General features: G+C 37.7%; 1 protein-coding gene across 1 annotated transcript in view; it reads left to right on the top strand.

The window, feature by feature from the left end:
• Positions 1-12837, top strand: part of MGAT5 (mannosyl (alpha-1,6-)-glycoprotein beta-1,6-N-acetyl-glucosaminyltransferase) — an 84277-nt gene that overhangs the window by 50858 nt on the left and 20582 nt on the right. The window contains exon 11 of the mRNA XM_009325824.1: positions 7271-7420. Coding sequence (XP_009324099.1) covers positions 7271-7420 — 150 coding nt within the window. The remainder of the gene's footprint in view (positions 1-7270; positions 7421-12837) is intronic.

Below are 12837 nucleotides of genomic sequence, written 5' to 3' on the forward strand. Positions count from 1 at the left end.
GCTGGTGAGGGGTCTGGAGCACAAGTCTTATGAGGAGCGGCTGAGGGAACTGGGGTTGTTTATCCTGGAGAAAAGGAGGCTGAGGGGAGACCTCATCGCTCTCTACAACTACCTGAAAGGAGGTTGTAGCGAGGTGGGTGTTGGTCTCTTCTCCCAAGTAACTGGCGAAAGGACGAGAGGAAATGGCCTCAAGTTGCGCCAGGGGAGGTTTAGATTGGACGTGAGGAAAAATGTCTTTACTGGAAGAGTGGTTAAACATTGGAACAGGCTGCCCAGGGAAGTGGTTGAGTCACCATCCATGGAGGTATTTAAAAGACGTGTAGACGAGGCTCTTAGGGACATGGTTTAGTGGGTATGGGTTTAGGGACATGGGTTTAGTTGGGTTGATGGTTGGACTCGATGATCTTAGAGGTCTTTTCCAACCTTAATGATTGTATGATTCTATGAGTGGGAGGACGAAAATGGGGAGAAGTCAGAGAGGAAAAATTATACTTCTAGGAATAGTTCTGTTATGTGCAGAGATCAGTGTCTCGCTGCTGGCAGCGTTGCCTTTCCCTTCCTTCTGATTGGTTTTTTGTGCTTCCTATTTAGCAACATACTTCAGCTGAACATTTCATTTCATTTTTTAAGCTAAAAGAAACATAAGGAAAGGGAGAAAAGATCCTTCTCACCTTTTCTCTCCCACACGGTCAGTGCATTCACAAACTTGTCTCGTGGTGTTCTTATTTTGTCTTCCTCCAAATTTGCAGCAGCACTTTGGGCTTATCTATCGATTGAAACTTACCCTAGTTGCTGTCACCAGGCATCAGGAGCACTGTCCTGCTTTATGCCACATAACAAATTGAAATGAGCCAGACACATTAGTTCAGCAACATTTCTGAAATTCACCATTTGCTTCTGAAAGAAGTATGGATCAAAAAAACAAGTAAAACAAGCAAATGAGCAGCTATAGGTGCAGTAAACAAGTATACATGTATGTACACTTTTGAAGGCTTATTCTTCAACATTTATTATGAAAGTTAGAGTTTTGTTTATTATGAAGAAAGAAAAAAATGTTTTCCATGAACATTTACCTTTCAGACAGGTCAGTGATCAGCTTCTCTTTTTGTAGAACTCTGCAGCTGCAAAATGAATTAGTGAGGTCTTACAGTACCGATTAACGTAATCACCTACTAGTATTTGATTATCACAAAACCAACACAACCTTTTCTTCCTGTGGTCTCACTTCCTATTTTCTTCTGTACCCCTGCATTTTTCTGCTTCAGCACTTACAGTGCACAAGTATGTCTCATTGTTAGTTCTGGAAATTTCCATTCAAAGGACAGGAAATTTCTGGTCAGGTGTTAGTGCGCATTACATGACAGTGAAATTGTCAAATCTTTAAAAAACCTCAGTGTAAAAAAAAAAAAAAAAGAGAAAACTTCATGGATGAAGAACTGCAAGAAATGATGAATAACATAAAGATGAGGCTAGGGAACTGAATAAGCTGGATTTCTGGCAGATCTTGAAGAACCCAAGTCTTTATTGAGATGTGTTATTCTTTGTGCAAAGATTATATATGTGCAAATAATTTTTTTTTTATATATATGTATGTATGTGTGCGTGCTGGTGTATATTTTATGCAGATATATGTGGTAGGTGCCTAGCAAACAGGCCATAGATGGACATTCAGGGAAGAGCAAAAGCATGACAAGGTTACATAATGCTTCCTTTGCATATTCTCTCTCTTTCCAGCTTTTTTTAGCTCGGGGAATTTTCTGAATCTGTTTGTCTATTGATAAACTGTCTGTTGACTAACTTTTGAGATCTCAGTAAGAGCTCTCTTCAAAGGGCTTGTCTGATCATGAACCTTTGCAAACTTTCTTGCATCCACATTTTCTGTCATGGAGTCCCTCAAATCTCTGACCTGTTGCAGGAGCAGCCATTAACTTCTGGGTTTTTCTAAACCTGCCTCCTACTAGCTTTGTTTCGCTTCCTTTGTATCAGGACATTATGAATAGAATCATAGAATCATTAAGGTTGGAAGAGACCTCCAAGATCATCGAGTCCAACCGTCAACCCAACACCACCATGCCCACTAAACCATGTCCCTAAGCGCCTCATCTACCCGTCTTTTAAATACTTCCAGGGATGGTGACTCAACCACTTCCCTGGGCAGCCTGTTCCAATGTTTAACCACTCTTTCAGTAAAGACATTTTTCCTCACGTCCAATCTAAACCTCCCCTGGCGCAACTTGAGGCCATTTCCTCTCGTCCTTTCGCCAGTTACTTGGGAGAAGAGACCAACACCCACCTCGCTACAACCTCCTTTCAGGTAGTTGTAGAGAGCAATGAGGTCTCCCCTCAGTTAGTCACTATCCATGTTCTTTATGCCAATTATGGTTTTGTAAACTCTCTCATATTCTGCTAAATTGTCTTTTCCAAGCTGAAGAATCGTTAATGAATTCGTTACAGATTTCTGTATGTAACAATGGAAACAGTTCTGTAGCTTGGATCCTTCTTGCCCCTCTCAGAACCACGTCCAGTGTTCTTGGCTTTTACAACATACACAAAGATCCCTCCCAGTACCTATTTTTCTGTGTCGCATTTGTCCAAGCTTTATAAAATCATTGTGTTCTGACTTTTTCAATGTAAGAAAGTGAGACTGGGTATATGAGCTGTTTTACATACATTTTGCCGTTTGAACTTTGAACCCATAAACCAGTTTAGGACTCTGAATCAAGCTCTTCTGTAATGGAGTTGGCCTGTAGTTCTGCATATGTGGTGCTTAGTTTCATTCAGTGCTGAATTTCTGGTGTTCCGTGAGGGTACCAGAATGGTCTAAAATTGCAAAATAATGTGATAACCTTGGACTGACAAAATGATTGTAAAGCAGAGTTGTTAATTACCACCATCTACCACATCAAGAAAACTAAAAGCAGAGTTTAGTTCTTAATGCATTGTGTTTCTACCACATATTTTTGTAGCTTTTATACTTACATTTTTCACCCACCAAACTTAAAATTTCAGCCCTTCAGACTGTGTATTCTTCTCAACATTGTCTTAGGAAAAAAACCATACAGCTGTCATTTGATTTCTTTGATGAGAAAGGCCTATCTTTTAAAAGTAGGTGGAAATAATTGATGAACAGTAATAACAGTTCTGCAGTCAGTGATCAACAAAAAGTACTTTCCCCGAATGGCATGTGTATTTTAGCTGCTGAAAAATTGTTTCAGAAAAGGTTTGTATGACTGTTATTCACCGTTACTCTTCCATTTTGCTTCTGAGGAGAAATAATTTGCTGCTTTTTTTGATGCGGTTGTCTTCCACCCTCGAAGTCTAGATTTGCAGTATGGAGAGCAGACATGGGTGAATAGCGCAGTCTGATTCAAACTCTGCAGAGAATGTTGATTTTTTGCATTACTAGCCAGCAGCACATGATCTTTTCTCTTTGAATTCATTTTGGAGAAAGTAAAAATCTGGAGTTTACGGTCAAATGATTTAAGATAAAAGAATATTTATATATGCAGCCAAGCAAGCAAACTCAGGAAGTGGATGAGCAGCTGAAGAAGGGATGTTGATATTTTGTTTGCAAATCATATTTCTTGATTTATTTACTTGTAGCCTTTCTATTTATAAATACCATATTTATGCGCTCTCATTTTCTAATTTAATGTTTTTAATGTTTAGAATTTAATTATGTGCCCTGATCATTTTTGTGAAGTGGCTTATTGCAATATATACTTTTATGATCCAAAATAACACTTTTCTACAACGAATGTGGAAATTCAGAACTACTTAAATGCAAAAGGAGACAAATGTTAGTGGGATTTGTGTAGGGTATAAGGTGCTGACAGTATTTTTATAGTACTCTATAGATGATTATGAAAGCAGTAGCTTTTCACTCAAAATGAATAAGGGAATAAAGGAGTGATTGTTTTGTGGGTTGTGCTTTCTGAGTTTTTGGTTGGGCTTTTTTTGTTTGTTTGTTTGTTTCCTTCAGAAAGAAAGACTTTTGGAAAAATTAAGAACAATTGTTTATGTACAGGGAACAAAGGGAAGATGCTGCTCTCGGTTCCAATTGTTCTTTAAAAATTTCCTTTGATTAAAAGAAAGAGGGTAGCCCTTTGGGGGATGAAAGATTTTTCCCAGCTTGTGTGTGTTGTTTTTCATGTTTTTACTCTTGTGGTTTGAAAACTAATTCATAAAATTTTTACATATTGATCCCTCTACTTATGTCTATCTATCTATAAGGTTTCCTTTGTGGGGAAAAATCATTTCTATAGACTCTATAGCGCAGTCTACAGTAGTTACCTTATCTTGTGGAGGTGGAAACCCAGTGACACCATTTAAAAGTCCGTTATTTTTCTAAATATTATGGATGGAAGAACTGATGCTGTTAGGGACACTAAATGTTTTATCTGTGGTTTTAGACTCTGAATCAGAAAAGAAGTCAGTCATATGGTTAAGTAATGTTCCCAATTAAGGTTATGGATAGTTAATTTAATGTTTTATTTGCATTTGCAGAGATGCTTAAAACACGCTGATTTTATCACTGCTTTTGCTTCGTCTTCCTAAATTGTATTGATTGGTGATATATTAATTTTAAATAGAACTTGTATGTCTGCTCAGTTAATTTGAATTTATTAGTAAAATTTATTACGTTTTTGTAACTTTAAGGATTTAAGTAAAAACCCTCCCTCTGCCCCCCAAAAGTACTACTGTAAATACAGCATGGAAGCCTGTTCTTTTCCTCCTATCTTAGTATAATCCTTTTTTTAAAAATCCTGTATTCCCTGTTTTGTACTCATCAAGTGCTGGTATTTTTATAGAGGACAGCACATGGATATAGTAGGAAGATTCACTTTGTTATTAACAAGATGATTTGAGGAATACTTTGGGCTAAATTCAAGGTCCATTGTATGTATCAAAGAGTGTTTCCAGCAGAGTTTAACCAACGAACTTCACAGATACTTCTCAGAATCCCACTAGATTTTTGTTGGCATCACATGTGAACAGGAGACGTGAAAATGTTACATTTCTTTTGGTCCATTTTACATTCAGCTTTGAAAATGAGCTAATAAAGATAATAAGATGGCAACAAGGCCAGTTCAGATCAAAGATTTATCTAGTCCAGTATTCTAACTCCAAAAATAGCCAAAACATGATGTGTAAGGAAGAATACAAAATCAGGCATGTTTCACAGCCACCAGAAACAAGTGGTTCATGGACTTGGGCCAGAAGTCGTGTGTCTCTGTTCAATAATGATTCATGGATTTTTCTTCCATAATTGCTTTTGAACCTATATAAAATCTTCAACAGTCCTACAGCCAATAATGCAGTTCCTCAGGAACCATTAGAAAGATTGTAAAGACTAAATATTTTTAATGTCAAATATTTTATTTGAGAGCAGCTAAATCTTCTGTAACAGGTTTGTAAAATTGTCATTGAAATTGTTAAAATAAGTAAGTGCAATTTTAAGTAATCCTGGTTTTGTTCTTTCTAGCTGCTTGGTTCTCCTATTTTTCTTGAGTTAAGAGTGCATTCATGTCATCAATTTGTGTGATAGGAGCCAATAAAATCTGAGGCAAGTGCATTAGTGTTCTTATTGTAGGCAGATCGTGTCAGTAGTACCTGTGCTTCATTGCTTTCTCTTCCCATTCAGAACACTAAAGCCGAACTCATAGGCTCTGTTTGCACTGAAAGCCAGGCAGGCAGGATTAAGGTGTGCCTCTAGCGACAGACCGCTGCTGTATTCTGGAATCAAGACCAGGCTACTCCATTTATATTTGTCCTGCACATTTGCAAAGAAAAAGTTCTTCAATGGACTTCCTCTTAACAAAGTATATGAGCTTCTCAACAGTTTCTAGTTATGCTACTTTACTTTAGAAATAATAGCAGGAACATCTCTTTCAGAGTAATTCGGATTTTAAGTAAAAGGAAAAATAAAAAATGGAGCAAGCTTTTAGTTTTTTAAATAATTTGTGTTAATTAACAATAGCAGCAACCACATCAAACAAGAAAGCACATTTGTCTCCATTTGTTGGCTGTTTTATATAATACTTAGCCCAGGACATTGTCTGACTGGTGCAGTCTTGGCATAGCTACCAGAACAGGGCGATTTAATAATGAGGCAGGCAATCTACTTCATCACAAACAGCAAGCTAAAGCTAGAAGCCAGTTGTTATGTGACATTAAATACCCTGTGTATTCAAATGTATACCAACAATTAATTTAGCAAGGAAGTTTTAAGAAGCGATAGTGTTCATTCACCTAGGCCTGATACCTTATTGCTCCTCCAAGATTTGAAAAGACAGGATTTTCACCAGTCTACCTGCCCTTTGAATGAACTTCAGTAAAATTGTTGGCCAGCTTTCACACAGGGCTGTGGAGGAACAGTGTACGGAATTTACATGACAAAAACAGTGAGTGAAAGTAGAATTCTTAAAAACTCTCTTGCTGCCAAGAAGTACAGAAACTTGTTGCCTGATTTTAGAGCTATTACTAAGACTATGTGCAAATATTGAGGGAGAGTCTCTCTGATCTGTGCTGCATACTGGCTGTAAATACAGTCTACAGCTAATTGCTTTTGGAATGCTAGTAGTCTTTAAAACTCAAAAAACATATGGCATTGAAAATTAAAGTAATTCTTGTTTGCAAACTAGGATGGTGCACTTTTTTTTTTTTTTTTTTAATGCAACACTAAAGCCATTACTCTTCTCTGGGCCTTTACCAAAATGCCTCAAAAACTTTAGGTAAGTGGAATATTTGTAGATATCACATGATATCTACATATCTGAGACTCAGATACTAGGTATTTAGATAAAGATGTGTATTCAGTTGGCAAGAGTGCATCTTACTAAGGTGAGATTCACCCTTTTCTTCACAAAGATAAACAATAACTAATTCTTTTGCACCTCTGACAAAAACAGAGCGGAAATTTGATATATCAAGATGAGTTTTTTAGTATTTTTAGGCCAAGTATCGTTTAGGCATGCTGAGATGACAGCTATCTGATGGTGACTGTTTTTTGTTCAATTAGAAATTAATAGGACTTCAGTATTGATTGATTTATACCTATACTATGGATAAAAAAGCTGCAGTTTTCTTCCAATCTAGTAGAAAACAAAACTAATAATGTAATGAAAGATCAAATATTACAGAAATCATGTAAGAATGAGTGAACTTCTCTTTCTGGATTTTGTGGTACAGGACCTAAAAACCAGCTCTGATTGAACGCTACTGCTTGAAATGTGTAAAAACTGAAAATATTTTATTGTTGCTATTACAGGATAAGAAGGCTTATCTGGACATCATCCACACCTATATGGAAGTCCACGGAACTGTTCATGGGACAAGCACTATTTATATTCCCGGCTACGTGAAAAACCATGGTATACTCAGTGGGCGGGATTTGCAGTTTCTGCTGAGAGAAACCAAAGTAAGTTTGTCAAGAGGGAGTAGTGGCAAAATTAGCTGCAGATAGACAGTATCTGAAGTGCATGTATTTCACCTCCTACGTATGAGCTCCTAATTTAAATGCATTGGAAAAATAAATGGCCAAATGTAAAGGAGCTTAAGTTGTCTTCTGTGTGCTAAGAATACCTTTTTCATCATGTCCATGTTTTGTGGATTGACAGCTAATATTAGAAAATTGGGACGACAACCTACAGTCACAGACACATTTAACAACCGGCTTCAGAAACATGGATAATCGCGTCTTTCATTTTCTTAAATGTGATATTCAGCTCCAGGAGGTTATCAGCTGAGAACCTGCTTTGTTTTACATCCCTGATGTGAAAGTTAGGTAATATCTGAAAGCTGTACAGTAGGCATGCTTGCTCTGCCCTACCAATGACTTTAACCTAGAGTTGACCCTACTCTCTGGGGGAGAAAAGAAGAAAGGCAAGCACTTCATTTGCCATTCAGTTCCTTCCTCTGCTTCAGTTGTGCAGAGAGAGTGAGCAAAAGAGCGTGCTTTTTGTGCTGTGCTTTGCCTGTGGTCCCACAGTAAAGGGAACTCAAGATAAGGGACAGTATATACATTCAAATAAATAAACTTTTGTCCCCATAGTTAGAATGCTTTGTGGGGTTTTCTGTGCCATTCCCGTAATCTTTGTGGCACTTTACAACATTAAAACACTTTAGTAGATTACATTTAAATAGGATGTTTAACTTTCAGTTGGTGAAAGCAGTGGTTTGTGTGTTTAAAATTAGCAAAATGTGTGGAACTGCACCCCTTACTCCCCATTGTTGATAGTTTCTTGCTGTGCACTTCTACAGAAGAATCTATTAAAAAAAGAAAAGAAAAAAGCAAGCACCTCCCAGTCTTCCCACACGACTGCAGAGATCTCCTTTTTGAACTATTTGGAAAAATGATGGTAATTTGACATCTCTGTGTGACAGCTGTCAGCAAATTACGACTTTTTAAAGGCAACCGCTGTTTGTATGTACTTGGTGCATACAGATACACATAATGTTGCAGATTAAAGTCAACATTTACTTTCGTCACAGATAATACTGAGATTACACAGCTTTTGCCTGTGTGGAGTATGAAATCACTGTGTTAATCATAGTACTAACGTGGGAAGAATATTGACATTGTAATAACCCCAAGCACAAACAGTGACTTCTTTCTGAAAAAAAGAAAAGTGTTCTATTCACTGGAATAGTAAAATAAGCTAATGGACTTCCTATAGAATTACTGAAGTCCTTATAATTTATGAAGTAAAGTTCATAATAATAGTTATGTTTGAGTACGTCTTCCTCTAATTCTTTATCAGCCATCTTTACATGTATTACACTAAAAAGCTTGATTTTCAATATCAAGTAGATAGTTCATCTGCTTGTTATTAGTTATATTTGCTGTGCTCTAAGATGCAATGTAAGGACACATTAAATTTAGGACAAAGTCAAGCTGATACATACATATTATGCAGCTCAGGAAAGTGCAGTTATATGAGTTTTGTGACACAGGACGTAGCCAGACTAGTTTCACTCAGTTTTTGACTAATAATTGCAATATCAGATGGAAGATACTATCTTGTGATTGTAAAGTACTCCTGAGATCAGCAAGTTGCTTATTTTTCATAAATTGTATTTTTGTGAAAAGCGTGGATCTACGACTGTTTTCAGAGTCCTACAAGCATTTTAGATTTTAATTATTTTCTATACTATTGTTGTGCATTGTTGGGGTTTTTTTTTCTTCTTCCTGACATTTGGGAAAATCCTTTGAGAAGTTGCTGCATTTCTTAGTAGATGGTACTGAGAAACACATCGACGTGTTTCAGAACCCTGTATCAGGAAGCCAGTGTTTTTATCACATTATCTTTTTGATACAATCTTTCTTAATAAACTTTTTTTAAGTCTGGAAACAGTATTTTTGTATGGCTTTTCTGAACTTTTGTTAGCAGATTTGCAAATTACAAAAGCTGTTTTCCTTTTAAGGAAATTATTTTTTCTGATGCAGCCAGGCTAACAAAACTTTGACCTGAAGATAAGCAGCTAAGTGTCAAGAGAAGCAGATGGGCTTTTATTATTGTCAGGCAAATGGGAGTGCAATGTATTTCTGATGTTGCAACAAAATGAAATGAAATATGGCTTACTGCATCATGAATTTTGGTTATTATTCCTGTCTAATACTTACTTGTTCCAATATATCTAGTTTAACAGAAAAAGTAAAACAGCAGCATCCTGAGATTGAAAGTGGAAACTGAGATTTACCATCTAATTTGTTTGGACTTTTTCAGTTGGAGGTGGATTTTTGGATTGGTTTTTGTGTTGAGGTTTTTTTGCTAGCTGATGTTTAGTATCTCATAGGTACACTGGCTGTTTCTGCCTTAGTATATGGTTGCCTCTCAGTGTTGATCAACAGACATACTTGCTCTAAGTCTTCTTGTTGCCTGTACATTCACGGTTTCAGATTTTGATATATTTTAAGAGACAATACTTTAACATAGCTTAGCATAAAACACCACTCACCTGTCTCTGCTGGCCGTCTGCTGCATGTGTGGGTCAATTGTGTTTATATCAAGTGGATCGTGGATTGAATTGCTAAAATAAGTGCAGGTTTTCCACAAAAATCAAGCTGAGTTGAATGGGAACTTTGCGCCGTGAGAAGCCTCCTGTAAGTGTGCACATGCATCCAGTTATGTTCAAGGACACTTTTTAATCATAATCACTTTAATCGCTAGGCAACGTGACGAGAGCCCCATAATGAATTTAGCTATGGGGTTTTGTCACTAGACAACCAGTGTGGCGAAAGTATGTGAATAATCGGAGCTGTAACTCAGGCATGGTAACATCTGTGGGTACAATGCTCACTTGAACCATCTAGGCCTGCTGTTTGCTGGCTCCAAGCAACAAACTTTGCCTTTAAGCTTCCAGAAATTTTCAGATTTTTCTTTTTCTAAACATATGTTTTCAGATCCAAGGGCAAGGATTGTCTTTCATTGCTTGTGATTTCAACATTGTGTTAACAAGTTTTTGTTAGGTCAGCTGACAAATGATCTAGTGTTCAGAAAGTCAGAGCTAAATAATAATTTAACGTATCACACAGTTCAGTGTACTCAGAAGTGTCAGTTTATGTTGCACTGCTTCATTTTGCCCTTAGACAGCGAAATACTGATAGGTGACGGCTCAGTCATGATTCTTGATCAGAGCTTTGCATTCCCAAAATATATTTGGTCTCTCTGCACTAGTTGGTATGGGACACAGTTATTCTCAAAAGCATGCAGCTGCCATTTCATTCTGGTGTGTATTATAAAGCAATGCGTTTCAGAATAAGTGCGTTTTCCAAGCAGGAGGGGGCTGTTTGAGATTCATCATGGCTAGTTCAGCTGTGTAGTGCATGACAAAACGGAGACATGTCAACGGTTCCTAATGAGAAGATGTAAAGCCATTCATCACATCAGAGGAAAATAGGGTAGGCGAGCTGGCAGCCTTCCTGCCAACTTACGTGGCTTCTTGCCAAGTGGGCAGCTGGAGGAGTTGGACCAGACTCTTGGAAGAACCAGTACTGAATTCTTGAGAAATATTCCTCCTTTCAAGGAAGTTTCAGATGCAACTTTTTACTTTGAGTCACTGTGAATTTTTGAGGGAATCCAAATTCTTCTACTAAGTGGAATTTACAATTTCTGAATGGTGATTAATAAAAGTAGGAGCAACACCCTGTTTAGACAGTTTGGGAAAAATCCCGTTGCGATGTTGGATAAGCAGAAATAGGAAAACAAACTTTCTTTTTTTCCATATTGCCTTTTATGAAGTAATAAATTTTTTACTTCCACACGCTTCACAAAATCAGCTGAAAAGACATTTAACTAGTGATTCTATTCTAAAATTGTTTCAATCACAAAAGGATTGACTTTTCCAGAAAGTATTTTATATTCATGAGAAAAATGTGTCAAGATAGTTAACAACAGCCTTTGCTACACTTCTCTTTCTGTAGTTCAGAAGAGAATATATAAGTTCAGTAAGGAGACATACAAAAGTGGTGATAAACCTACCAACCCAACAGAATAAATTAGGTAAAGTGCAGTAATGTTAGAAAGGGGAGAGGAGACAATAAACACTCGTGTTCATGGACCTATAGCATTTAGTCTCTGGAATATGAAATTTTTTTCTTAAATATTCAGCTAGTCAGAATTACAGTCAGCGAAGTAAAACATTCACTCCTTATTCTATACTTTTGGCTATACTTTAGAAAGACTATTCAAGTACTCATTTTAATAATAGTCCAGTCTGGTGCTGTAAACTCCACAAATAAATTGCTTAGTGTCAACTGAAAATCAGTGGTTTCCAAAAAATAAAACAAAACCCCACTTTTTTCACGGGAGTGGTTGTGAAGCACTTTTTATCCAAGAGAAGTTTCCACTTAGCTACTACACCATGAAAGGACTGCTTACATTGTAATCAGGAAAGAATGGTGTCTTGGCTGGTCTGATGCTGGGTGGCCAACTCTAAAGCCTGAAATTCAAAACCAGGGGTTCAGTTCACTGCAAAGGTAGAAAAGGTTCCTGAGGACCCTTTCTTATGAAAACGAAAGTATTCCTGCTTGGGGGTTTCAGCACCTGCTTTATTCAAGTTGGGCAAGTGAGATGGCAGATATGAATCCCCTTTTGTGATTCATGCAGATCGACAGGCACAGACACACCAGGGTAGCAGACCTTGCAAACAAGGAAATGGTTTTAAAAAAAAAAACACACCACTGATACCATGATCATTTTACATCTGTATTTACTTGCGGTTATCTCCTTTAGATGTACTTTTATACTGTAAACTCCTCCTGACTCCATCTTGTCATATGGGGCATTAGCATACAGAGCCTACTGTGGCATGTGCCCACTTAAAGTGGTGTATGAAAATCATAGAATCATAAAATCATTAAGGTTGGAAAAAACCTCCAAGATCATCGAGTCCAACCGTCAACCCAACACCACCATGCCCACTAAACCATGTCCCTAAGCGCCTCATCTACACGTCTCTTAAATACTTCCAGGGATGGTGATTCAACCATTTCCCTGGGCAGCCTGTTCCAATGTTTAACCACTCTTCCATTAAAGACATTTTTCCTCATCTCCAATCTAAACCTCCCCTGGCAAAACTTGAGGCCATTTCCTCTTGTCCTATCACTTGTTACTTGGGAGAAGAGACCGACACCCACCTCGCTACAGCCTCCTTTCAGGTAGTTGCAGAGAGCGATGAGGTCTCCCCTGAGCCTCCTTTTCTCCAGGATAAACAACCCCAGTTCCCTCAGCCGCTCCTCATAAGGCTTGTGCTCCAGACCCCTCACCACCCTCGTTGCCCTTCTCTGGACATGCTCCAGCACCTCAACGTCCTTCTTGTAGTGAGGGGCCCAAA

The sequence above is a fragment of the Pygoscelis adeliae genome, unplaced genomic scaffold, assembly GCF_000699105.1.
Source record: "Pygoscelis adeliae isolate BGI_AS28 unplaced genomic scaffold, ASM69910v1 Scaffold51, whole genome shotgun sequence".
Classification (NCBI taxonomy): Eukaryota; Metazoa; Chordata; class Aves; order Sphenisciformes; family Spheniscidae; genus Pygoscelis; species Pygoscelis adeliae.